The sequence below is a fragment of the Leucoraja erinacea genome, chromosome 19, assembly GCF_028641065.1.
Source record: "Leucoraja erinacea ecotype New England chromosome 19, Leri_hhj_1, whole genome shotgun sequence".
NCBI lineage: Eukaryota > Metazoa > Chordata > Chondrichthyes > Rajiformes > Rajidae > Leucoraja > Leucoraja erinaceus.
In genome coordinates this window covers 33280358-33308318 of record NC_073395.1, presented here as the reverse complement: position 1 = coordinate 33308318, position 27961 = coordinate 33280358, and the positions used below count along the sequence as shown (strand labels likewise).

The following is a 27961-nucleotide window of genomic DNA, read 5'->3' as shown; positions in this document are numbered from 1 at the left end:
TTGTGTTACCAGTTGGTTCCGGGACTTGGGACTGGGACTGGGACAGGCGGGGACGCGAGCTGCCGCTGCTGCGGTCGCCATGCGGGGGCGCGCTGGGCGCTCGTCCTCGCTTAGTCACGTTGAGTCGGGTGGCCGCGGAGTACAGAGCTGGGGCAAGCGGGACAAGGATTGCACCTCATCTCATCTCATCTCAACACATCGCCAGCTCCGCACCGCGGAGGGAAGGAGAAGCGGGGGTTGCAAGGAGGAAGGCGTGAGAATGGGGCACTCCCGGGCACTGGCGCGGGTAGTGAACCTGTGCCTTTCGGTGAAACTTCTCATCTTGCTGAGCGAAGCGAGCCCTGCTGAAGGCAGCCTCAACATGTGGATAGATGCTCAACAAGCCAGAGTCCTCATAGGTGAGTGAGCACCACATTGACCAGTGCAGGCTCCCCCCTCCCCACCCCTCTGTGGAAGTGGCATGGCTAAGGTTATTAGAAGAATGTATATTGGAAGCATTTTCACCATACATTTCATCTCCGTCAAGGACAGTCCCGGGAAGCAGGTTAGCCTGAGTTTAAGAATGGAACCACTTAACTCCACTGAAATGCTCAGGGAACAAATACTAAATGAATGGATAGTGGTTCACGCGTCAAACCCTCTCCGGCGCTTATCCAAGCGCAACCTTCCACTGACTATTGGTAACTATCTTCTCGTCCACTATCCGTGTGCAGCATGTTGTTCGCAACATCTATCCCCGTTTCTTAATCAAATCCACCGACTCCCACTTGAGATTATTTGAATATTACAGCAACAGGCTAAAGGTTAAAATAAATGCATGTGGGGCATCTGGGACTAAGCAACTTTGATGAAATGTTCTGCGAGAGATTTATGCATCCGATTGTTTAATAAAGTGAAGTGGGTGATGGCCTAATAACGTCAGATCAAACACATTTTCTGTGGCAGTAAAGAATTCGAGAATTTGCTGTTCAATTATCGAAACAACGACCACGTTGACATTTGTGAGAATATATTGAATTGACGCGTACGTTTCACGATCTGGTGTTTCATATGACTTGATGGGGGGGGAACTCCTCAAACTGAAGCCACAGGGCCTTTATCATCTTGAACTGACCACCTTACAGGTTTTGAAGAGGATATTCTTATCGTCTCCGACGGTAAAATGGCTCCGTTCACTCACGATTTCAGGAAAGCACAGCAGAGAATGCCAGCTATTCCAGTCAATATCCAGGCCATCAATTTCACCTGGCAAGCTACGGGACAGGTAAGGATCCGAGCCAACGTGATTTCATAACAGATGTTCAATGAAATGCTTCATTATGCCTGAAAGCTTTGCCTGCAAACTTTTGTATTTTCAATGGTAGGACATTTATGTTTTAATTTAAGCTGTCAGTTGCTGTGAAAATAATTAGATTTTGTTATGCACCAAATGTCAAAGCATTCTTTTTTTTTAAATGGACCGAATGCATAATTAATGTTGAGTTGTACAACGACAGTCTTGAAACCCCAGTAAAGTTTTCCCTTCAGTGTTACATGACCTTTATGGGAAGCTTATTCTCAGTGTTGACTCTAATTTTTCTCTTGCATTTTCGGTGGTGTAGTTATTTACAGATTTCATCATATTGTTATAGATAATTACAATCCTTCAAAAATAAAATTCCTAACAATTTGATGCTTCAAATAAAGAGTTTATTTCAAAGTATGAGCATCACCTGTGAAATGATTTATCTTCATGCAATGAAAAATGGCAAGATCGCTTAATGTTGTTACTTACATAAATCAGTATATGATTTTTTTAAAACGTATTCATATTGCCTTGTGTTTTATATTTGGTGGTAATTTAGCCTGTCATTTAACTTTATCATTTTCACTTCCCCATCCCAATACTACTTGGCTCTTTCAGCTATGGTTTCACCATACATAAGACATCTCTTGTTTGTGGCATACATCCAGTGGAGCTTGAAGGTGGATGTGAATTTTGCCTGTAGTTTGTAAGCTTTGTTTTGCAGAAAGTGGCTCTTGTTGAAAATGAGCTGCTTTGAAGTCTTTAATATTTTTATCATGTTACAATGTGGTATTTTGCATCCCAGTGTTGTGCATGCCAACCAAGATTAAAGCATTGGGACCAGGAGATGCCACTTTATTTTGTACAATATGCACGTGGCAACCATCTGTTCCATCTATTAACAGAAAATAAGTGATAAACTTCTCAGACTTCTGCCAAATTTGAGTTTATTGCCTACAGAAGAAGGTTTGATAGTTATCTTGTGGTCTACATCTGGTTTAACTGTGATTGTACATAATTCCGACACAAACCTGGTGTTTATGTGTCAAACATTGTAGCTGCATTGTAGGGTATCAAAACAGGAAAAACAAGCACTCTAAAAGGAAAATAAAATAGCAAAGAATAAAAATTCCAATTAAGCATGCTACTGTTTATATGGCAGTCAAGCCTTTATGACTGTCTTCAGTTTAAGGGTGATCAAAGAATGGCATTGTGGGTTTTAGTATTGAACTCAAAATAATACCCAATTACTTATCACCTACTTAACACTTGGTAAAATCTTGGTAATTGCAAAGAAATCATTATTTCTTCAGTGTAGAGAGCATCATGCCATAAAAAGAGGGAAAGTGGTGATCTTTGGCATTAGTCAAAATAGCCCTGTTGGAAATAAGAGGATTGGCGACAGTCAGAACACTGCAATTACACCCATATGCATGTTTAAAGGGCATCATGTATTTTAGGATTCATGTGGTCGTACATTCCTTGGTGGTGTTGCTTTTTGTCATTACTCACGTATCCATTACCATCTGTTTAAAAAAGCTCTATAGTTTTGTCTGCCACCTGCCTTCCCAATGGATTAAGGATGTTTGCAAAATATTAACATAGTTGTAATATGAAGAAAATGGGTCGGGAAATTAACAAAACAGTCAAATGACCCCCAAAACTAAAGAAGTCATTCAACATCAGACAATAATTGGTGAACTTTTTAAAGTTTGATTTTGCAACTACTGGGTGTGAAATGAATAGCGTTAAACAGCCAGTCTTGAAATAATTACTGTATTCCATATAATGTCTACTGTAGCAGAAGTTACAGAAAGTACTGCTTTCAGATTTTTTTTTTTTTTAACTCAAAACCACCTATCGAGAGAAATGTTGTTTCTTTAACTTTCACACATTCCTTTCAGGTGTCCAGTGTCGTAACCTAAGTAGTTGCATCCAATGGCTACTTTTCTGTTTCTGCCTAGATTTTAAGAGTTCTTGGCTTTGTTCAAGAAATGGTGTATGGTGCAAGTATTCAGAGTTATTAATTCCAACAGCAAAAAGAAGTAACCTATAGCCTTCACCTTTTTGATTAGGTTAGTACATTAGTGAAGGATGGTGGTCCTGGTATCGAGGTGGGTTATTGTCATCTGTGAACATCGCATTCATCCACTCCCACGTTACACACTGACATTGGTGACTTTTATTATTGTAATACAATGCAGGTAATGTCTGTTACATTCTGCTGCAAATGTAAACTTTAAATATCTGAAGACTTGTGCCGAAAGTATCGTTTCTCTTCCAGCCAAAAAATATAGTGATGGATCATTGTTCCATATGATTATAATCAGAGAGGGGGAAAAAAAAAGCTACTTGGCTTATTAACAGAAATTCATCCTGAACTTCAAAGCTATCTTTTGGGGCAGAAGATCAGAGACTTTCAGATATGAAAAATGGCCTATTTCAGCTTTACAAAGTGCATGATTTTTTAAAGAAGTGTATGAAGTTATTTTCCAGAAGATATTCTCATTAATAAGGGTTCAAATGGTCTGCTTTGCGATCTAAATGACTGATGCATGGCGATTATTCCTTGATGTTTTCTACATGGGGAAGATTATAGTTCTTTTTCTTTTCATTTGAACCAGTGAGTCAGTGCCAGCTCTCAGAACGGCCATCAATACAATTTTCTCATGTATTTCCCTGACACCTCTATCTCATACTTCCATCTGGCGCAACTCCCCGTGATTTTCCCACCACCCACCTATGCTGGGAGCAAATGATAGTTGCAATTTGTAATTATTCTACAAACATGCACATCTCTGGGGAGCGAGGGTGGGGTTTGCAAAGAGAACGTGCTAACTCCACAGAAAGCATCGGAGGCCTGTGTTGAACTAGGGTTGCTGGATCTGTGAAGCAGTAGCAGATAGCGTACTTTTGGGTGAAAGGTTTGATACGTTTCATAGATCACATAATTTCACCGGTATAATTGTATAAATCTACTTATGAACAAAGTAATGGTATTTGTAATTTGATAAAGCCTGCAGTGATGCTGCTACTAATCATTCATTGCTCCTCTTGTCCATGAGGCTTAGTTTAGTTTAGAGATACTGCGCGGAGCCAGGCACTTCAGCTCACTGAGTCCACGCCGACCAGCGATCCCCGCACATTAACACTATCCTACATGCACTAGGGATAAATTGCATTTGTACCAAGCCAATTAATCTACAAATCTGTACGTCTTTGGAGTGTGGGAGGAAACGGAAGATCATGAAGAGTTCAAAAGATGTTTAGAGTGAAGAAGGGAATCAAGGACAGTAAGGACTGGGCATTGAGGTAGATGAGGAACAGGATCTTCCATGGTCTAGATTGGGGAAGCAGAGAGTAAGGGCCACATGGCTTACTTGTACATGTACCTATATTTGCTATGATATCAACGACCAACACTGTTAAAAAGAAAAACACAGCAAGATATCCAATAAATATTAATTTTATGTTACGTTTTCACACCCAAGTCCACTATAACTTTGCTTTGAACCATTTGTCCCATTTCCCTGTTTTTGAAGATGGTCCGACTTTTCTTCAAATATTTTAGCATGTCGTGTGAATTGGCTTTATTGTGGTCCTTGTCATTGATTCCAATCCTGGATCTATTTTGGACAATCAAATCACTTGGCCACATTGTCCAGCCACCCTTCAACTTCTAACGCCACTTGCTGAAGCAACTATATTTTCAGTCTCTTATTTGTGATTGCTCACTTTAATAAAGGTACATTTTTCTCCATTTCTAATGTTTTTATAATTACTAATGGAGATTAATCCAAACAGGTGTATGTGGCATTGGGAGGGAGGAGGGAGGGGGGGGGAGGGAGGGAGGGGGGGGGGGGGGGAGCGGGAACTCACACACATTTTCTTTAATTCTGCTGTCATGTGTCTTCCCGGTGTGGGAGATTGATCTAAATTGATGTAATTCCTGGAGAGCTGGCTTTCCTAATCACTTAGATAGACACAAAAAGCTGGAGTAACTCAGCAGGACAGGCAGCATCTGGAGAGAAGGAATGGGTGACATTTCAGATCAAGACCCTTCTTCAAAACCTCATACATTAAAATTGTAGGTTATTTATCTATATTTTTTCTTCAACCTTTTTAGTTGTGATGTTAATTTTTTTATGTTAGTTTGCTTGTCTATCACTACAATCTCTTCCTTCTGACCCACAAAATCTGACTGTACACCGCTCTATAACCCTATCCATCCATCCCTCTGTCTCTCGACCTGCCATTCTGATCTTGGGATTACCATCTTAGTTTGTTAAACGCCCAAAGATCCTGAGTTTAGATCCTACCACACCAAACTGTGAAATTGATAGATCCAGTAATTTGTTGGCTGGGATCAGAGGAAGTGAACATCAGAGGCTGCTGGTTTGTCTGAAAAACACAGTTGGTTCACAGATGTTTAGTCTACACTTAACTTCAATCTGACACTGGAGTGCCGGACAGCAATCCAGTGTAGATTTAGGGAAAGGGCAGTAGGTGACTGTCCAGTTTTGTGTCCATCCCCAACAAATTAAACAAATGTTTTGTGTCATCGTGCTAACAGGTTAGAGACATTTCTATCATCAACCTTGGATTGTTTCTCTGCACATGCTCCCACAATCTCTCCAATATTCCTTTGCTCCTCCACCTATTCTGTCTGCTTCATTTTAATGAGTCTATCTTTGCTTTGCTGACGCCACATCCATTGGGTGGTTTCTCTGTGCGTTGAATCATTTTCTGATGTAATACAGCAATGATGGAGCTAGAGACCAGAGCTCCATTGATCAATAGATACATAGACAATAGGCGCAGGGGTAGGCCATTTGGCCCTTCAAGACAGCATAGCCATTCAATATGATCATCATCCACAATCCGTACCCCGTTCCTGCCTTCTCCCCATACCCCTTGATTCTGCTAGTCCTAAGAGCTTTGTCTAACTCTCTTTTGAATCCATCCAGTGAATCGGCCTCCACTGCCACAAATTCACAACTCTGTGTGAAAAGGTTTTTCCTCATCTCAGTTCTAAATGGCCTACCCCTCATTCTTAAACTGTGGCCCATGGTTCTGGTCTCCCACAACATCAGGAACATGTTTCCTGCATCTAGCGTGTCTAATCCCTTAATAATTTTATATGTTTCTATAAGATCCCCTCTCATCCTTCCAAATTCCAGTGAATACAGTCCCTCCATTCTTTGATCATATGACAGTCCCGCCATCCCGGGAATTAACCTTATGAACCTATGCTACACTCCCTCAATAGCAATAATGGCCTTCCTCAAATTAGGAGACCAAAACTGCACACATGACTTAAAACTACCTTCCCTCCATGGAAAAGTTGAGGGTAAGAATGGAGTTGTTTTTCAAGAAAGATGCGCTTCCAAGACCTGCGTCCACCCAGAATTAGACATTCCCATTTTGGGGAAGTGAAAGGTGATTAAACTCTTTGTCCAAATCGTGTTTGATTTTTCCATGCAAATTAAAGTGCATTCTCTCAGATGGCCAGTGTGCGGCAGCACAGAACAATTCAGTTTTTTTTTTGTCTTAAATATGATCTATAATTACTATTAATAGACTTTAATTGAAAATCACGTTCCTCAAAAAACTGGTGATGGCAGATATCTGGTAACATCTTTTTACTTTCCTTAAAAAGGACAATCTAGTTTTATAAGTTTAGAATGCATATTGAAATTAATTGTCGAAGTTGCATTAGCATTAATATAAACATTGTGGATGGTAATAAACTGTGAACAATAACTCGCGTCAAAGGTTTAAAATTAAACCGTCTTGTTAATTTTATAATATTGTATAAACCAACTTTTAATTAGATTTATTTTCACTCTTTTCAGTATTATTATTTTGGTTAAAAATTTAAGAATTCATTGTCTTGGGATGGATGATCCTCAAACCTAAAGCAGTCTGGTCTGCAGACACAACCTCTGGTGGAGATGGGTGGATGAGGGATGGTGGATGGACAATGTGCTGCTTCCACCATTTCTACAGGGCCTCTCTGTGTGCTTCCAACAAAGAACAGAGCTTCTCATTGTCTTCCTGGTTGTTGTTCCATCATTCTGATCAGCCCCAGTTTTGGAAGTCCATGAGCCTCTGAGTATGTTGCATTCCTTTCCAAGGAGATTTGAAGAATAGCCCTGGTGTATTTTTGTTACCCACTTGTCATCTCGTTCCATAATGGAACTTCGAACAAAGTTTTGGGAGTGTGGCCAGCGCCTGGATTGGCCTTGAAGAGAACGCTGGGTTTCTACTTATCCTATCGGTGGATTTGAAGGATTCTGTGGCGACAGTGTGGATGGTACCTGTCCAGTGCTTTGACGTGCTTGCTTTAGATACAGTACCAAATACCACAGTTATATGTGAACATAGACAGTGAATTGTGGTTATAGTAAGGCACAAAATGCTGGAGTAACTCAGCGGGTCAGGCAGCATCTCTGGAGAAAAGAAATGGGCGATGTTTCATTCTGGAGAAAATGGATAGTGACGTTACTGGCGAAAAGGAGTAACAGCATTTTGCATTTTGTTTGTGCAGCTTACAACCCAGCGGTATCTGTAGTGCTGGTTTGTAAGCTGCCCAAGCAAAATAAGAGGTGCTGTTACTCCTTTTCTCCAGTGACATCACCTACTAATTTTCTCCAGAAGAAACGTCACTTATTTATTTCCTCCTGCCTGTCCCGCTGAGTTACTCCAGGATGTTGTGCCTAACTTTGGAGTAAACCAGCATCAGCAGTTCCTTTCTACACATGATGGTTTTAGCGTATGCACGTAATAGTCTGGCAAGAGTTGCGCGATAGCAATCGGAGGTGAGACGCAACTGATTTTTTGTTTTTTAGCAGTAATATTAATAATGCTGAGATAAACATAGGTGGCACCCCGGTTGGTATTTCATGCTCAGCCAGTACGCTGTCAAGCACGACAGTCTCATGATTGGTTCTCTGCGATCCAAACTTACATATTATCACAAAACTAAATGAAGAAACAGGTGGCATTCGCAACCTGAAATTTCACAAGCATCATTGCACATTTTAAGCACTCAATTCTGATCCTTTTACGAATTTGAAAATTGCAGGCAAACTCTCCAGCGAATTGATCTGAAGGAATTATTTTGTGGAAGTTGACGTAAATTTAAATGTTGGAAGATTAATGCAATTTCTATAACTGCCCCTTACAGGCTGTGTATTTTTATGAGTTTCAATCTCTTCGGTCACTGGATAAAGATGTGATGGGAGACCCAACTGTGAACATTCCAATGCGGGCAACCATCTCACACAAGGCCACAGGTCAGTAAACCTTGTGTCCCTCACTTCCTTTCCACGTTGAATGGATTACTTTTAAATGTCTGAACTTTTGAACTGCCACCTGCCCACTTGCACAATGAAGAACCTTTGTGGGAGGCAGCTCTTATTGTGCTTTAGGTGTACAAATGTAATCAGTTGTGAACACGATTAACAGTGAAACAAGTGCAGACCCTGCCAGGGTTACAAATGCCTCTCTTACAGATATTCTTGTATACAGACCCTCATAATAGCATTAAATTGAAAAGTCTGATGTACATACATGGATCGGACAGGTTAGGAGGGATATGGACCAAGCGCAGGCAGGTGAGACTGGTGTAGTTTGGACATGTTGCCTAGTTGGGCCAAAGGGCCTGTTTCCACACTGTATCATTATGCCTCTATGCCTGTCTTTCTACGATTGGTAGATCTAGTTTCCTCTTTTCACTTTTAGTAATTGTCCTTTCTTATTAGTATTCTGGGCTTTTGATACCACTCATTTCAATACTGTTGTGATAAGGTGCCATATCGTGTTTTTGTGTGTGAACTTTCTGACTTAATGGACAAAATCGACTTGTGAACGTCTGTAAAAATAGTGACATGTAACATGTTGGTTATCCAGGTTTGGTCTGTAACCGATCACTGCTAAATTTAAAAGATCAGATACCATGAGATTCTTGTTCTTGCAAAGGTTTAAGTGGAGGATGTTAAAGACACTGACTGCTTGGTCCCCTAGTTTGCAGTGAATTTGATTTGCTTAGCAGCTGAGCACCTCTCTTGGCCCCAACTGGTGAGAGAGTATAAATGCGGCATTGCTTCTGGTCCTGGATTCCATATAACGATCCCACTGCAAATCCAACCTGGGCTCCGATTCACACACGTGAACATGCAAAGTCCTGCAGGATGTGTTATTTGGCATTGCAAGATATGGGGGGGGGGGGGGGGGGAGTTTTGAGTTTGTTTGTTGCTACAAACAAAACAATTAAATCTTGGCATTTTATTAAATGATTACTGCATTTTTTTTGCAGTTCCAGTTTTTAAAATGTGTGTTACAATGAGATGACATTTGTTTAAATTTAGTAGTACTAAATTAATTTATTCAAATGCATGTACTATGCTTATGAAATTAAGCCCCGAGCAATTGAAATAGAGTTCAAAGCAACCAGTAATGAAGTGATACTTCCTCATTTTTATACTGGTAAACTCACATTTATAATAAGATTGGTTTACTGGCGTGACGTGTATTTGTATAATTGTGTAGGTTTGTGCCATTATATATCAATACTTCAACAGTGCAGTTTCCTGGTAAGTATGCAAGGATAGACAATGAAAGTCAGTCCGCCAATTGGACCTGCTCTACAGTTTAACGTGATCCAAATGTCGTGCCATGTTCCAGTTTCCACCCCATATTCCGTGATTCATCCAGTCCTACGCACAGCATCTCATTCTTTCTTAAATGATGTGACTACCGAATTTCAATTTGATTTTTTATTTCTGAAATATCAAGGAGTAGTTAAATAATATCCAGAGTTAAACACAAATCAGGTTGGGTATAATGCAATGCAGAAATAGATATTAGCTTTACAGGATTGTTTGCTAATAAAGTCAGGCTTACTTCTGAATAGTTGCCGTGGATATAGCTGTTAAGAGGAATTAATATCCAAGAAGAATATTTTACGTTTAAAATATTGTACCTTTTGTAAGACTGAATGCTGTATATCGGCTGAATTCATTTCAAATTTTGTTTTGCTAATGCCATGGAATCTCTTTGGCAAGGTAGCTGAAGTGATAATGCAAATTAACATCAGCTGCCAAAGCAATGTGTGATCATGGACAGAACAGCCTGATTTCCCTTCTGTTGTGAGGGCATGCTTACCGAGTCCGCGCCGACCATTGATCCCCGCACACTAACACTATCCTACACACGTTAGGGATAATTTTATTTACACTTGTACCAAGCCAATAAACTACAAACCCACACTCCAAAGACGTACAGGTTTGTAGGTTTAAGAAAGAACTGCAATGCTGGAAAAATCAAAGGTAGACAAAAGACCTGGAGAAACTCAGCGGGTGAGGCTAAAGAAGGGTCTCAACCCGAAGCTTCACCTATTCCTTCGCTCCATAGATGCTACCTCACCCGCTGAGTATCTCCAGCACTTTTGTCTACCTTTGAGTTTTCCAACATCTGCAGTTCTTTCTTAAACCTACAAACCTGTACATCTTTGGAGTGTGGGAGGAAACCGAAGATCTCAGAGAAAACCCACATGGTCACGGGGAGAATGGATAAACTCTGCGCAGACAGCACCCGTAGTCAGGATCGAACCCGGGTCTCTGGCGCTGTAAGGCAGCAACTCCACCGTGTCGCCCTATTCTGGTTATTTTTCAGTAGAATAGCCTGTCCTCCCCCTGCGATCAAGGATAACTTGTTTCCATTGTGATTTTATGGGTTCTGAGGCAACTGATCGAGGTCAAAGTGCTAAACACAGACATTGCCACAGAATGGGTGGGCTCCTTCAGCTGCTTATGGAGGGCTTCGATGTGCTCCTGATGCATGGATCAAGGATCTCAAAACCATCCCAAATGCTCCTTCTTCACTTTGTGTGGTTAAGGAATTTCTAAGAGTCGGTAGGAATGTTGCATTTCCTTAGTGAACTCATTGCTAGTTTTCTGGCCATGATTTCTTAAGCGGGGCAAGCAAATAACTGTGAAATCCATGAATGGAGATCTAAAGTGTATTGAAAGGCAATTCTGCATATTTTTTTCTTGAGGAGCAGCTTGTTTTTGCAGAGGAACAGCTTGGTTTATTTTTACTGAGGTCTGGATGGTTACTTACTAAAAATGCAACAGTTTCTCTCACTCTTTTGAAAGCACCTTGTGTCAACCAGGCGACGGAGGGACCCTCCTCCAGCCCTCACCACCATTGTCTGACAACCAGTCTTTTTGCCCTAATCTACATCCCAGAACCACAATGTTTATTCTCATGGGGTGATGGTAGTTGAGATGGAAATCGATTATAAGATCATCTCAGTGTTTACTGACCTTTGACGAGATATAGCTCCAAAGTCCCATGGATCAGGAGTGGACCTTGAACAAGTCTGAAACCAAGTATAGCTTCAGGTAAATTGTTTGTACATACAGTGTACACCCATCTTCCCACAGTTTGGGTAATAGATATACACCCTTACAGAATTCTTAAATGCCCCACCAAAAAAAAATGGGTTGCAGAATTTAAAAACTGCTCTTGCAGATTCTATGTGAGAAGTATTAATAATAATAATAATAATCATCTTATTTATATAGCACATTTTTAGTTGACTTGCATTGACCCCAAAGTGCTTCACATAATTACATTACATTTACACACAGGCAAAGGTGGGTGAAGTGTCTTGCCCCAAGGACACAACGACAGTATGCACTCCAAGCGGGATTCGAACCAGCCGAACACTTAGCCCATTGCGCCATCTGTCGTCCCACTTAACTAAATAAGCACAAATGTAAGAGAAGCAACAAATGTTGTCAACATTTGTTACAGAAAATAATGATATGGACTCTTTTCTAAGAATGTAACCATTGTAGTGTGGGAGTGTAGTGTATTAACAAAGGTATGAGGACTGATGAGTTTGTATCCTCGTTAAATGCTGGAGTAACTCAGCAAGACAGACAGCATCTCTGGAGAGATGGAATGGGTGATTTCTTCCCTCCAGAGATGCTGCCTGTCCCGCTGAGTTCTTCCAGCATTTTGTGTCTATCTTCAGTGTAAACCAGCATCTGCAGTTCCTCCCTACACATTGCATCCTCATATTATTACATATTCTAAATATTTGAATATCAAGTAATGTTAAGATTTTCACATGCTGAATTGTTTTGTAATTTCTTCTTATTTTGCCGTTGTGATAATTTAGTTGTGCAGATTGGATTTCCTTGTCTTGGTGGCCAGGATGGGGTAGCAGCTTTTGAAGTCACTGTGGTTATTATGGATGCTGAAGGAAATGTTGTACTTCGAACCCCTCACAATGCAATATTCTTCAAAACTTGCCAAAGAGGTAAGCAGATCTTTTCCTATCATGCTGTTTTTGCCTGTCCTGTGCCCATATCATTCACAAACCAAAACAATTAGATTTAAATCTTAATCAGTCTGAAGAAGGATCCCAATCTGAAACAACACCTATCTGTTTTCTCCAGAGATGCTGCCTGACCCGCTGAGTTACTCTAGCACTTTTCTCCTTTTAGATGTAAACCAGCAACTGCAGTTCCCTGTTTCTACTTTTCAAATATGGATTAGTGTAAAATTAAAAATTATACTAATGATAAAATAAACTTGCTAGAAATTTGTCTACGTAAAAATATTCCACTTGATGAAAGTTGTAAAAAATCATTCATCATTGGCACTAAGTTCTTCAAAGTGGAATGTAAAGGGCCTGTCCCACTTGCGCGTCATTTGCATGTCATTTAAGCAACATCATTTACGAGTTACGATGCACGTGACGTGCACGTGATGCGCGCATGGTGCACATTATGAGCGCATGGTGCGGGTGACGTAGGCATTGATGTGCGACCGCGCACGGCGCCCCATGATTTTGGGATGTACAAAATCTTCGTGCGCCATCTGCATGACGCGCAAATGACGCCCAAGTGGGACAGGCCCTTAACCTGAGCATCATTACACTGGCACCTGTTTTAACAATTAATGACCTGATTTTGATAACATTGTAGTTTTGATGTCTGAAGAAAGGTCTCGACCCGAAACGTCACCTATTCCTTCGCTCCATAGATGCTGCCTCACTAGCTGAGTTTCTCCAGCATTTTTGTCTACCTTTGTGGTTTTGAATATTTACTGTAAATTGAGGATTCTCACTGAAACTTGGGGTCTAATCCAAACTCCACCACGCAGATAGTTGGAGGTGAGGTGAGTAATTAAAATGGGACATGCTACTCCACCCATCTGACCCCATTGCAGTTCCCCAATTTCCTGATTTAACCCACTTCTTTGAGCATGCTTGTAGGACTGCCGCAAGAAGAATGTGAGGCCCCTCTTTAAATATGTTTATCCAAAGTGCTGTGTCTTTACCTTTACAGTGTTGGATAACAGTGGATAAAATTGAATCTGGCTTTTCCTGATTATTGTTCCCCACAATGTCCCTCGGAAATGTGAAGCTTTCTCGTTATGGGATGGTTGGCATTCTTACTGAATTGGAATTTGTGTTAATTATGGATGTTTTGAACAGGGAACTGTTAAACACAGTCTGCATATGTTAATAATAGGCTGGTACTACAAATTAAAAATTAAACCTCTGGTAATGCAGCCCAAATACACAGGGTGGAATAGAAAGAACTGCAAATGATGAAACCGTGTTTTAAGCGCAGAGGGCTTTCTTGTCTGGCTGTAAGTTCTGGGAAAAATGCAACCTAATTAAATCTGTGTAGACAAATTATAGAATGATTGCTCAGAAGTGTTGTATAAATATAACATATAAATGATATGAAAAATCATATCAGCATAAGGCATTTAATATTTGCAACCTTATTTTGTGCAAAGCCAAATGCCCAGGGGGATGTCGCAATGGAGGCTACTGCACAGAGAGGCAGGTTTGTGAGTGCCCTGATGGATTCTATGGACCGCATTGTGAAAAAGGTAACGTTGAGAAAAAACCAGCTAACGGCCTGTCATTGAACTGTTTTCTTAAACTCTGTAAAAAGATGAATAAAGATTTATTTTTTTTTGGTACCTGTCAAAGATTGATCGGTTCTGTAGCTGCTTTCTGTTCACTGAGACAGTGAGCTTTTTTCCCTTTGAGTTGTTGCTTCAAGCTACCCAGGGAAGGCAGGCAAAGTTGGCAAGCAAGATCACCTGGCAGCTTTTGCACACTTTCTAGCAGCCGTCACAGAGCTGTATTGTTTGGCCTCTTGGCAAGGATGTGATGTAGAATGCTTCTAGAAGTGAGAAGATTAAAGGAGGTGGAGAATAAACTGGGGGAAAGAAATAAACAAATTAAACTGAAACTATTTCAGCTATTTTGTAAGCCAAAAGAGGGGATTAAAATGTAATATTATGTTAAGAAAATATTTCAATTCCAGCAATATCCTGTAAGGAAAAATAAGCAGCCCTACTACTTTGAATGAACAGTGGGCAACTGGATAACTGTCTTGGTAGCTTTAGGCACTTAACCAGTTCTTTCAGATTGGAACAATTCACAGATATATACAGCTGTCCTCAAGGAAACAATATTGATTACATTGATAGGCTTTGTTCTCATCCATATTCCTTAAAAAAAAAAAACATTCACTCAAAGAAAAATGTTTGCAAAGTTTAAATGTTGTGCAAATTTAATTTTGAAATTCTGATAATTTGAATTAATGCATAGAATTTATTTTGTCTATTATTTTCACTTTGATCATCATATTCTCTATCATTTTTTTGGTATTAATGCACAAAGCCCAATAATTGAATATTTTGCATTAATTTACTCATTTGTAATAATGTGGGCATTTCAGATGGAATATCCCTTCCCTTGCTTGCCTCCCATCGCCTCTCCCTCATCCTTACTATGATGGCAGTGCTCCCGATAGAAAGTGTTGGTCTAGATATAAGATATGTAAAATGTTCAGCTCCTTCCAGCGACCTAACCCCTGGCAGCATCTTGAACTGATGAAAAAGGAGGACTAGTCATGGGATCTTTTCAAGCCTGGGTGGCATATGAAGGACCATCCACGTTCTTTGGACATGTTTGCTCTATCCAGCTAACAAGCACATTGGAGTGTAAAATGGGAAGGTGAAGCACTAACTCATCTATGTCGAACATGTGCTTCTGGAGCCACAGGTGGAACTCCACCAAATCCTGCACAAGTTTTAAAGAACCTGACTTTTCAAACCTCTGATCAGCTCACAGGTCAAGATTGCTACATAGCTCAGAAGTGGAGTTGATAGTTTCCTGACTGGCCTCTTGAACCATGGGTTCTAATCACAAAATATAAAGTCATATACTACAGAAATTGGCCCTTTGATCTACCGTGTCAATGTAATCTTTTTGTTGACTAATCCCATTTGCCTCTATTCAAACAAGTTCCTCATAAGTGTTTAAGAAGGGACTGCAGATGCTGGAAAATCGGAGGTAGACAAAAGTGCTGGAGAAACTCAGCGGGTGCAGCAGCATCTAAGGAGCAAAGGAAATAGGCAACGTATCGGGCCGAAGCCCTTCTTTAGACTCCTTATGTCTTGCCTGTTTAAGGTCTGTCTAAAAATCTCTTAAGCACAACAGTGAAATCTGATACCATCTGTAATGCCGTTCAGTGATGGGGGTCACAGCAGATAAGAAATGTCTTCACCCATAGAGCAGTAAATCTTCAGAACCCAGCAAGACTCTGGAAGTTTCACAGTCCCATGGAAAAAGAGCAGTATATTTTAAGGGAACGCAGGGTGTTTGTGCAGGTTAAGTGTGTAAAACGTCAGCCGTGATTTCACTGAATGCTGGAGCAAATACTAACAACTAATATGCTCTTTCCTGTTTCTTTTGTTTTCTGTCTTGGGTTTCTGCCTTATGCAGCAGGGAACATTGTGCAAGTATATGAAATAGCAATCCTTTCAATTTTTACTTTTAGATGTACAGATTGAAAACGGACTGGGCTTAATTTTACAGATCGTAGATCTGGACATTATAAATCGGGAACACTGCCGTTTAACTTCTGCTGGCGAAGGGTGGTGGTTGGTGGTTGGCAGGGGCTGGGCAGGGAGGGGAGGGATGAGAAATAAAATGGAGATTCAACTTGATGTGTATGCGTTGGATCAAGTAAGAGGATTAACATAAACTGTCCTACTTGTCTGGCTTTGAGCTAGATAAACATGGGAAGACCAAATATGATTCAGGTGAACACAATTGACAAATTTCCTGCTGTAATGTGAACAATTCCATGTGGAGTTGGCTGCTGCTCACTTGGCAAGAATGTGCGCAGACAGCTAAAGGTCAGGCATATTATGGCTGCTACAGGTTCTTTCTTTGGAAAGGTATCACATCGAGTCCATTTTCAAGACACTTTTGGCTCTGAAGCCCACTTATTGTTGGCAAGATCCAGGGAACAATTTACTTGCTGCCTCAGTTAGTAAAATAATTGGTATTTGTATAGAAGCTTTCATCATTTGGAATAACCCAAGGATCTTCAAGGATAATCAATTAAGTGTTGTTTTTTTTTGTGAAAAGTCAATACTGTTGCAATGGAAGGAACGGAGCAGCCAATTTTCACACATCAAACTCCAACGCCGAGCAGTGTTGTAATCAGTTTGAGTAAGATTGGGCGAGGATAACTATTGTCCAGGACACTGGAGATAGCTCTCTGGCCTGGAAAATAGAGACATGGAATCTTTGTGTCTCAGCTGAAAGAACAGATGGGACCGCGGTTTAACATCTCTTAAATGATTTCAGAATTATGTTGGGGGGCACAAGATGTGTGGGGATGTATATGTCTTTAAAATAAAGTTTTTGACAAGAACATATAATCAAGTAATGAAAGGGCTTGAGGGCATGCTAGTCTCCAACTTGCATAAATACATTTAACCTTCCTATCTGCTTCATTCTGTTAGCTCTGTGCGTCCCCAGATGTCTGAATGGAGGACTGTGTGTCAGTCCAGGATTGTGCATCTGTCCTCCTGGATACTTTGGTATTAATTGTGATAAAGGTAAGAGATGACCATCCACCTTTAGTTGGGCGCTATTTTTTGTGTGTACGTATACTCATAATTAGCTTTGAGTTTAGTTTAGAGATACAGCACGGAAACGGGCCTTTCGGCCCACCGAGGCCACACTGACCAGTGATCCCCGCACATTAACACTACCCTACACACACTACGGCCAATTTACATCTATGCCAAGCCAATTAACATTTGGAGTGTGGGATGAAACTGGAGATCCTGGAAAAATCCCACGCAAGGGTCATGGGGAGAGCGTACAAACTCCGTACAGACCTGTAGATCTCAGGATCGAGCCTGAGTCTCTGTCACTGTAAAGGCAGCAACTCTACCACTGCGCCACCATGCCACCTGATAAAGAAGGGGACATTCAGCTGGTTGAAGGACAACTGCCCAACCTTCCTTCTCACTCTGGCATCCGCTACATGATCCAGAAGGAAAGTTCTTTATCAGCCCCAGATGAGACTTGAACCCACAAACTCTGGCTTAGGAAACCAGTGCCTTATCCATTACACCACTAGGGCTGTTCTGCTGGAGAGCAGAACACTTCTGTCAAGCAATCAGTGAACATCATCAGGTCAAGTTTTAACACTAATGTCATGCACTGACAATCTGATGAATAGTCACCGGAGGAAAAGTGACGCTTAAATCTATTTGAAAAGGCATTGCATTCCAATAGTTACTCAGTTCTTCCAGCACTCTGACACTTAAGTACCAACCTTCCCTCCTGCTCCCAGTTCCAGACGTGACTCCCAATTTAAAGTTGGCAGCTGCTGCAACAGAGCTGATGCAGGGAGTGGAGATTTAAAGTCAGTAGCGCCGGCCTAGATTAGAGTCAGAAAGAGGACTTGGCATAAAACTTGTGTGCTGGAGAAGCCCAGCAAGTTTCAATTAAGATGGTACTCTATGCTTTTTGGAGTTTGTTAAAAGTAAAATGTGTTGCTTATCGTATTTCCTCATTTTATTAAGTTTGTAGACAAACATGTAGTAAAATTAAAATAGTTTTAACATGGGAATATTAACTTTCATATGGACTGGGATAAGGGAAGCAGTTGTTGGCTGGAAAGTAGCACATTCTTGGATTGTGTCTGTACTGTTTACTTCTGAGGAAGTAGGACGTGAATAAAATTTGGAATTGAGCAATGAGGCAGATTTAGTTAGCGGACTCGTGTGTACATGTTAATCTAATAGCAGTGAAAATGTGAGCAAATTTATTGAAATGTTCAAAAGAGGAGGAAGATGGCCGCAAGAATTCTCCATGTGAATGAGGCCGACTTCAATGCAAACACTCAGCCAAATGGTCAAATCTTCTTGGAGATATTTACAATGATAAACACCAATTTATAACTCCCAGCGGCAATATCTCCAGATGCTAAAAAGCAACCTTACAGAGTTGGATAACAAGAAGAAACTGAAGGAAAAACCGTAGATAGATAGAAATGCTACTAGAGGTCCTGATGTGGGAAGAGTACTACAAAAATTGCAAACACTTTAACAAAAACTGTAAAAAAAAAAAAAAAAAAAAAAGCATGGAAAGAAACCTGCATCTGTCATCAGAGATTGCTCACCTTTGATCAAGGACAGTGACCAAAATACTCAGAACTGTTTCAGTTGATCAAAGAGAGCCAACATGGATAATAGAATAGGTAATTCCCACAAACACGATTATTTGAGGGACTGTTAAAGTGCTGTACAGAGCAATGTTCATTGTTATTATTTATATGCATCTCCGGGAGGTATTTGGTGAAGTTCTTCAAAAGGCTAAGTTTGAAATTCTTGATATTAAAGGGTGTTCATTGACCTGGTTCAGAAATTGACCGTGCAACGGGTGGACAGACTGTTGGAACAATAGTGTAGGAAGGAACTGCAGATGCTGGTTTAAACTGAAGATAAACGAAAAAAGCTGGAGTAACTCGGAGAGAAGGAATGGGTGACGTTTTGGGTCGAGACCCTTCTTCAGACTGAGCTTTTGTGTCTATCTTCTGTTGAAATAATTGGCAAATATGCCCAGTGGCATTCCACTAGGAAGAGGGGATTGAAACCAAGTATCTAAAATAGCATTGTAAATAATTAAGAGCGCAAATTTGTGCAAAATGGAATTTCAGTCAATGTAAAAGAGCGTTCTCCAATTTAGGCCGAAAAGAAAGTGGACAATACATTTTACAATTGGCAGCCCAAAAGAGTTATTTGAGAACATGCACATACTTGGGCAGAGAGGAATAGGTTTTGGAGTGGTGAACTTGCCTTTTGCTTTTCCTTGCCATAGCCCATTAGTTATATCAAAGCTATTGGGAATAATTTTCATGCATTGAAGAGCTGAACCTTTATAAAACAAATACTTAAAATAAGAGACACAAAAGACTGCTGACACTGAAATCTAGAGACGAAGAAAAAACAGCGCAGGAGGAACTCAGTGGGTCAAGCAGCATCGTAGAGGGAAATTAACCATCAATGTTTCAAGTTGAGACCTTTCCTCTGGACATCAATCTGGAACCTAGCTGTCCAACCCAACCCAACCCAACAGCACCCATCTGGTTCAGTCGGTACATAACTTAAAAGCATGTTGGGGTCGAATTTGGGTTTCGGCCTTCTGAAAATTGATTTTATTTTTTTCTCGGTTGTAAAACTTTGCCTTAAGAATTAAATCATACATCTTACTCTTAATATCATTTTATTTCAGCAAACTGTACCTCAACCTGTTACAATGGTGGGACCTGTTTCCATCCAAACAAATGCATCTGCCCTCCAGGATTTGAAGGGGATCTGTGTGAAAACAGTTAGTATCAACCTTTATTCCTCAGTTCCCTTCTCCCCCATGTACTTGTTTATCCTCTGTTTAAATGCATGCACACCAGGTGTGTCAGTCACTTTGCATGGTAGCGAGTTCCAAATTGTTCTCCTTCAATGGATAAATGTCTTTTCAATTCCATAGTCAAATTCTGGGTGATGATTGTATACTGACTGCTCCTAGTTCAGCTCTTCACCTGAAGCACAAATAGTCTATACTCTTCCCAAATCTTTCATAAAACATTCCACTGCATGCATCACTGGCTTTGCCCATCACGCAAAGGAAAACCGAGCCTATTTCTGGTACCATACTTGTCATTTTTTCACCCTCTCTAATTGCTTTCTGTCCTTTTTATAAAACAGTCTAACCAAGGCTATGTTTAGCACAACAACTTTCTGCTTAATTCTGCCCCTTCATTACCTCCAGAGATCGCTATTCCACACATTTCCATTTCCGATAGGCCCCTTTTTAACTTGATATTATCCAAAACTCTTTTGACTGGCTTCTAACTCACAAAGTCCCATTAAATTTGTTCTCCATTACAGCAGAACCTACACTGCCTCCTGAGTAAATCAATGCCTTAAATTTAAAAATACTTAGTTTAAAAAAAATCTCTGCATAGACTTCCTGCTCCCTCTTCTCAATTCTGCAACTCTCTGCTCCCCCTTTCATCTCTACATACTTAAAAAAAAAATAATAGATTGTATAGAAATGTGGTATCACTTCTTAGCAATATTGTAATTTTTTTCATCTTTCAGTAATTAACATGATCATTTGATTGAAACCTTGAAGTTTCATTGATCAATATCTTGAAGTTCAAGACAATTTAAGAAACTTGTGCTTTTTATGTAGAATTTACCAAGATAAAATGTTTCATTAATCAATTTTTAAGTTTAAGCAAGCATTTATTTACTTTGTATACTGTGCCTCCAGATCAAGACTTTACAGCCTTTTAAAATCATCACCCATTTTTGTTCAGATTTTTAACATTTTAACATTGCCCAGTCATTCCAAGGCAGAGTGCACAATCCCACAAGGCTTTCTCCAGGTTTGTAGCTGTTACTCTGCTAATTTGTTTTGGAGTCTCCCTGCACCTGAATTTCTACTGGGAGTTTTCATTCCTTCCCATCTCCAGCCTTAAAGCCCTGTCCCACGGTACGAGTTCATTCCAAGATTTCTCCCTCATTTGCCCTGATTCGAACTCGGAGATTTACGGTAATCGCCACTCGTCGGTACTCGAGGCTCTCGTGGACATTTTTCAACATGTTGAAAAATCTTCACGAGTCTTCCCGTGATTACCTGCCGTTAGTAAGTCTTCCCGAGTACCTGCCGTTAGCGCGAAGAGACGTCCATGAGCTCCAACGTACCCGCTACGTTCATTCTCCGTGCTTACCACGAGTTTGATTTTTTTTTTAAACTCGGGAGAGCTCTTGGAATAAACTCGTACCGTGGGACAGGGCTTTAGGGATCCTCCATTCCATCAAATTTGTTTGCAATGTCCATTTCCCACCTATGGGTTTATATTCAATGAACCCATGACTATCCTAGGCAAGCCTCCCACCTTGGTTCCTTCTTTTAGATATTGACATTTGCATCATCAGCTGACTATGCATCATATTAGAGTGGTTCTACGTTCCATGCCCCATAATATCGTCTCTTCATACATCACCTTGTTCAGCATCAGAAGATAAAATTCATTATCTGTCATATGCACTGTACATGTTCATTGTAGTCAATTTCCTAATAGAATTGTGCATGCTAACTCTATTGTAAAGTTAGCCCACAAATTTTCACCCTTCCATCTCTACAGCACTAGCCATGTCCCCTTACTCTACCTTCTAATCTGCCAGCAGTTTCTTATTTCTTTCTATCTTTTGCTTCGACTCTTGTTTGACAAAAGTTCATGTACACTGACATTTTCCAACCGCTAATTCAACAATTGAATCCTCTGATTCACAATTAAGGTCTTGCTACATGCCAATTCATTGCACCGTAAACCATTGCTCTTGGGAATCCTCGGCCACCCATAGATGATTACAATTTCTTTCAACCTCCACCTGTGTAAGCCCGCTCTCGCTCTCGCTCTCTTACTCCTCATTTACATGCTGCGCCTTTATGGAATGTGCAGTGTATGAGGGGCATGCAGTTTAGCTCTCTGCACCGGTTGGCTCTCATTATGTAACAATTGCAGTGCTGTCTGATCGCCTGTCTTCTTGCCTAGGACGAGACTAAGCTGCTTCCAGCTGCAGGCAAGAAGATCACAGAAAAGGCAGTGGAAATCGCTAACCTCCCACAATAATGTTATGGACATGGATTCAATCGATGTTTTCATCACTGAAATTCATAAAGCAGGCCGCTCCTTTTCTCGTGCTACACATCATTTCCCATACATAATCGATCTGCTCTCCCATTAACGCAATGACAATAACCCACAACACCACCCGGTCTTGCACCCAACCCCATTGCACCAGTTTCAATATTCTCTCCTGTTTACACATGTCTAGTAAGCTGTTGCCATACCCTCCCTTAATAAGCTGCTGAACACTGAATTGTCACCTCCTTTGAAAGCAGGCAACTGTCTCGGTTCCCTTCATGACCTTGGAGACTAAAGTTTCTCCCGTCTTAATGTACCTTAACCATGACTTTGACCTTTCCAATGCTCAAATTGCCAGCAATATGTACTGCCTGCTTTTATTTTAGTTGAAGTAATTTGCACCTTGTTCTGCTGTGTTAAAGGTGGTGTGCTTTATAACTTTGACCCAGAGGCCTAAGTTGGCAGCTGGGGAATTTAAACTATTAAATTGATCTGGATTGACAAAAAATATATTTGTGACAGTCTACATGGGAAGTCATGAATATCACTTTGTTTCACTAAAGTTCTTTAAATTAATAGATCTGCTGTCCTTTGCCAGCAGTGGGCAATAAATTAGCATTGCCAATGTGTTAGCCTTGTTCTGTGATTGATTTTTCAAAGAGTTGCCACTTCTCTAGACAGTAAGTCCACTGAACAGATCCACTGATTGATGCTGGGTTAAAATAACAAAAAAGTGTTTGATGGATTTTTGAGCAAGTCCTTAAGTCATCCAGTTGCTTCATCCTGGAGCTATTGTGTGAAATATATTTCAAATTCTGGAACATTCAATATAGCATCCTGTATTGAAAATATTTTTCAAACTGATTTATGTTTAGTTATACCTTGGTGTAACGTTTGTTCATGGAGTGGCTGAAGACTGTTGGTTCGTTAGGAATATGAACTCATGTGTGGAAATTTCTGTTTAGGTAAATGTCGACAGCCCTGCAGAAACGGAGGGAAATGCACTGGGAGAAACAAATGCAAATGCATTAAAGGTTACCAAGGTGACCTGTGTTCTAAGCGTAAGTATCTTCCTCCTAAATGTAAGTAGAGGGCCATGATTGTCATGTGCTCGGTTTTATTGAAAGAATGCTCAAAAGCAAATAAAATATTTGGTTACGGCCTTCCCAGTATTTAGCTAATTTTATAGTCAAAGTGAAATTTAACTTTCTGAACATTTTGGTTTTTAATTCTCCAATTGTTTCAGCATGAATAAACCATATTTGTTTTTGGAATACATTGGTATCTGAAACTTGCATCGTGGCCATACAGATCAAGGTTAAGAATTCCTTGACATCAGAGGTGAACCTGGAATTGATTTCACATAGCACTGAATTGTGAAATATGTTGCACTTACAACACATTCTGTGGCTTCCAACAAATGCAGTATCTTTAGAAAAGAGAATTTAAAGTGATGGTGTAAATAACCTGCCTCGTTGTTGAAACTCACACAAATACTTTGGTGGGTTTCTGAACTAATTTGGAACTGAGGGAATAATAAGCAAATTGAAGCCGGTTGAAAAGAGAACTAATTTCCGTGTAAAAGGGTCTGCTCATTTAATATTATGTACTCCATTTTTCTGATGAAGAATCCCTTTGGCCACTTTGATATTGATTAAGTGATTAATTAAATGGTGCTAGCTGGATACAATTACTTTTCCCCATATTTTTAGATAGTCGCATTTATTGCTTAGGAGGAAAGGTGGTCAAGTAGTTTCCCATTCTGTTACTAACCAGCCGGAGTTTCATTCCATTCAAATAATATTGCCAGGATAACATGGATAGGAAGGATATTAGAGATTCTGAAGGGTTTGCTGTCATTGTGAAACAATATCTTGTGTGGATCAATAAATATTGAAAATGCTGTTAACACTTAGTTAATGAAATGAAACGTTGATTGCTTCTCTTATTGCAGATGCTGCCTGACATGCTGGGTGTTTCCAGCATTTCCTGTTTTTATTTTTAATTTCCAATGTCTTCTGTGCTGAGTAAACGCATCGGGCCAGCAGAGCAGGCCTGGAACTGGTGTTGTGAAAGATGAGAATTAATTTATTGCAATTTTGCTCTATTGTGCTGGTGCAACTACTGCCTTTTGTCTGAATTACTTCATCAAAAAATCAGTATCTTTTAGAAAACAAAATAAATTAATGGAGTAAATAACCAGCCTCATGTGATCTCATGCACGCTTCATAACTGTGTTACTGAAGTAATTTTGAAAGGAGCAAGGAGCCAAACCATTCAGGAAGGGAGAAGGAGAGAGGGCAAAGTTAACAGGAATGAACTATGGCTCTAATCTAAATAAGAATGAATGATGTATTAATTGATGCATTAATAATGCAAATATTAAACATTCAAGTCCAAATTATAATTTGCCACAGATTACTTTTTTTTAAAGTTCGCCTGTTATAAGCGAAGTAAAATATTGGTATCTTAACTTCTGCCTAAAAAGCTAACAGTATTAATTAGAGAGATGAAGATGAGTGGATTCTTTGTTTAGAATTTAAAAAATGTATGCATTTGCCAGACCAAAGGTTTATAACCATATTATCCAGAACTTTAAAAGGCTCAATATATTTGGAGAGACTGAGTGTATTTTAAACCCTGTGAAAAAGAGAAAAATTATAATTTCATGCTTTACTATTTTGCAGCTGTTTGTGAACCTCACTGTGGAGCACATGGATCCTGCATTGAGCCCAACAAATGTGAATGCAGGGAAGGCTGGCACGGACGACATTGTAACAAGAGTAAGTGGGAACAGAAGGGTATGCAGCAGGTCTGATCTTTTTCACAGCCTTATTTTTGGCCAAATAATCCAGGCAATGTATTTGATCTTAAGAGTGTATTAAATCCAAGGCAATTTGATATCTTTTAACTAATTATTACAAAAGAAATGGAGACAGGAGTAGACAATAGAGCCCTTTGTGCTGGCTCTGCCATTCCACAGAATCGAGACCAATCTTGCTCCTTGTTTATTTTCCACCCTATTCCCATATCTCCCAAGTATCATAAAACATATCAATCTGTCAAATATACTTGATGCGGGAGCATCCACAAGCCTCTGAGGTGGAGAGTCCCCTGAGACGTTTCTCTGAAGTCCTACTGTAGTTCTTTGTCTGGATTTAACAGAGATGTATCCAGTCAATAAATCACCAGCCGAATGAAGTTCATGCTTTAATGCTGTATTCGGTTTCCCTTACAAACCTAATTTCAGCGGAACATCAATTAATCATTAAATGCAGAGTGTGGCTAATTGCTGTAAATTGAATGCAGAACACATCTTTTGAAATCCTGACAGTTTAGCACAGATTGTTGACATATTCCTGCTGTTTACTGTAAGAGGATTCTTTCACCGGCTCTGCCTTGCAACTATTCCAAAATCAGATGCTGGAGATGTATCAATCAGTTGTTTGCAATATTTCTTGTTTTTTTTTTAAAAGGATATGGAGCCAGTCTAATGAAGACCCTGAGGTCAGCGGGCTTCAAGCACAAACAGCATCCGATTTTACCCAAGGAGAATGTTGAGAGTCACATACCACCCGACTCTAATTACATTTGGTAAAGGGTAACATCTGAAACCTTTTACTGTATATACAGTTTACAACTCCACTAACCCAGCTGTGTACCAAGTTCAAAAACAAAGTCTGTAATGGAAAAACCACTTGTCTGCTTTGCCATGTTATCTTGGGAACAACGATAGTGTTGGAGTAACCCTCTAACTACTTGAGAATATCCTTTTTATCTTTTGCATTATAGCAGAGTTATTAAGTAATTTTAGCCCAGTTATTTTAATATGTATGCATCATGAATTTAAATTAATAAACCTTTTTTACACAATAGTTATATTTCATGCAACAATAAATATCAAAGAAGAATTATTTATACACAGCATCTAGTACTTGTTGGAGGAATGGCATACCAGCCAACGAGGGAAGTCAGTTTATTATATTTAAATATGTATATACACATGAAAGCAAAATACATATTGAATGATTTAAATACTGTAGACAGAAATTCCTAGATTTACATCAGCATTGAACCCTCAGCTGCAGATTAAATTGCAGGTTATTGTGGGGCAGTGTTAGTTGCTTCTTTGCTGTAAATCTTCCAATAAAATGACCTATTTTACAGTTATGCAGGGTTCAATGCAAACAAATGAAATCCCATGTCTATGCTGTTCACTTTCTGATATAATTCCTGCAAATAATTTTGCAATTTGTTTGAAGTAATAAAAGACTGATATGTGTACTGAAATCTCTTAGTTTAAAGCCATCACATTAAAATATAAGACATATTTTTGTCTGAATAGTTATAGAAAAACAGCCCCAAAATGATTCTATTGATGGAGTGTATGCATTGGCATTAGTGCATTTTTTCCTGAGTATCGTTATTAACAGTCCATCTTAAAACAAATTCTTTAAATTTTATTGTATGCTTAATGTTTTTCATTTGCAAATGCTAGAAGTTTAATTTTCATGGCAATTTTTAAGAATGCTATATACAACTGCATAAAAAATAAAGGCTTTGTAATTCATGGAATTGTGTTTTTAAAATGCGGATTCAGCAAAAGTATTAAATAACATGATGCAATGTGATCTTTTTCATAAATGTCCTTGTTTGCAACTTGCAAGACTGTTCAGCTGCAATCATATATCCGTGACAGTGAGCTGAACTCGCGTATATTTCAGTTGCTTAATCTCCATTTCTATGTTGCAATCAAAGGTTCTTAAATTCCCCCACTTGGCACTGAAGTTGTAAGCAGAGTTCTGATACAGGATCTCGACCCAACCGTTAGGGATATGGGAAACGAGAGATATAGACGATGATACAGAGAGATAAAGAACATTGAATGAAAGATATGCAAAAAAGTGACGATGATAAATGAAACGGGCTGCATTCTGTTTTTGTGCATTTTGGTGTGGATTATCGTGCTTTGGAGTCTTATTTTTAAAATGCCCAGTTATTTAGGAAATGCACAGAAGGCATTGAGGAAAACAAGGAGGAAGACAGGAAATGATGTCTCCCAACTTATAAAAACATCCTAACATTGGGCCACCACAGGGCCAGGGATAATTATAGTGATTCTTGCAAATTGGAACTGCAGGACTAGAGACCTGTGTGAAAAGTACTTTGCCAACACTTCCCTTCAAATATACCAGAAAGTTTAATTGAAGGCTTTCACAAATTTTCAATAGATAAGCAAATTGGTAATTGATTTAAAAAAATTTTTTAATCTTCTTTTAATTGACAATTACTAAGAGGAAGATACACTAATCATTTTCCGGATACATTGTGATTAGTGGAGAGAAGGCGGTCATCTCAACCTTGTAAGGCAATAATCATCCATTTTTGATACAACTTCTACCATTGGAATTTTCATTACATTGCCATCTAGTGTTTGGCACGGAGATGAATAATATTTCAACACTGCAAATTAAGACATCAAATATAAAATGGCCTATAAAGGAAGCATTGGTGAGAAGCATGATGTTTTTACTTGTATATAGTGAGTATTGCCTTTATTTCCTGGAACAATTTGGTCACATTTGATTTTTTTTTGGACAGATTA

The 27961-nt window shown here is 39.6% G+C and overlaps 1 protein-coding gene across 1 annotated transcript; it reads left to right on the top strand.

Moving 5' to 3' along the window:
* Positions 1 to 64: 64 nt before the first annotated feature.
* wif1 (wnt inhibitory factor 1) lies at positions 65 to 26987 on the top strand. Its single transcript, XM_055650788.1, has 10 exons — positions 65 to 398; positions 1125 to 1264; positions 8475 to 8583; positions 12480 to 12620; positions 14114 to 14209; positions 17150 to 17245; positions 19935 to 20030; positions 23322 to 23417; positions 25044 to 25139; positions 25833 to 26987. Exons 1-10 carry the CDS (start codon positions 80 to 82, stop codon positions 25952 to 25954), a joined length of 1311 nt encoding a protein of 436 aa, XP_055506763.1. The 5' UTR covers positions 65 to 79; the 3' UTR covers positions 25955 to 26987.
* The last annotated feature ends 974 nt before the right edge of the window (positions 26988 to 27961 follow it).

Excerpts from the sequence above, each read along its gene's own strand:
- wif1 (XM_055650788.1), top strand. The coding sequence starts at position 80 with ATGCGGGGGCGCGCTGGGCGCTCGTCCTCGCTTAGTCACGTTGAGTCG. Across the intron at positions 1,265-8,474 it reads CCTGGCAAGCTACGGGACAG|GCTGTGTATTTTTATGAGTT; the intron begins GTAAGGATCCGA and ends TGCCCCTTACAG. Across the intron at positions 20,031-23,321 it reads AGGGGATCTGTGTGAAAACA|GTAAATGTCGACAGCCCTGC; the intron begins GTTAGTATCAAC and ends ATTTCTGTTTAG.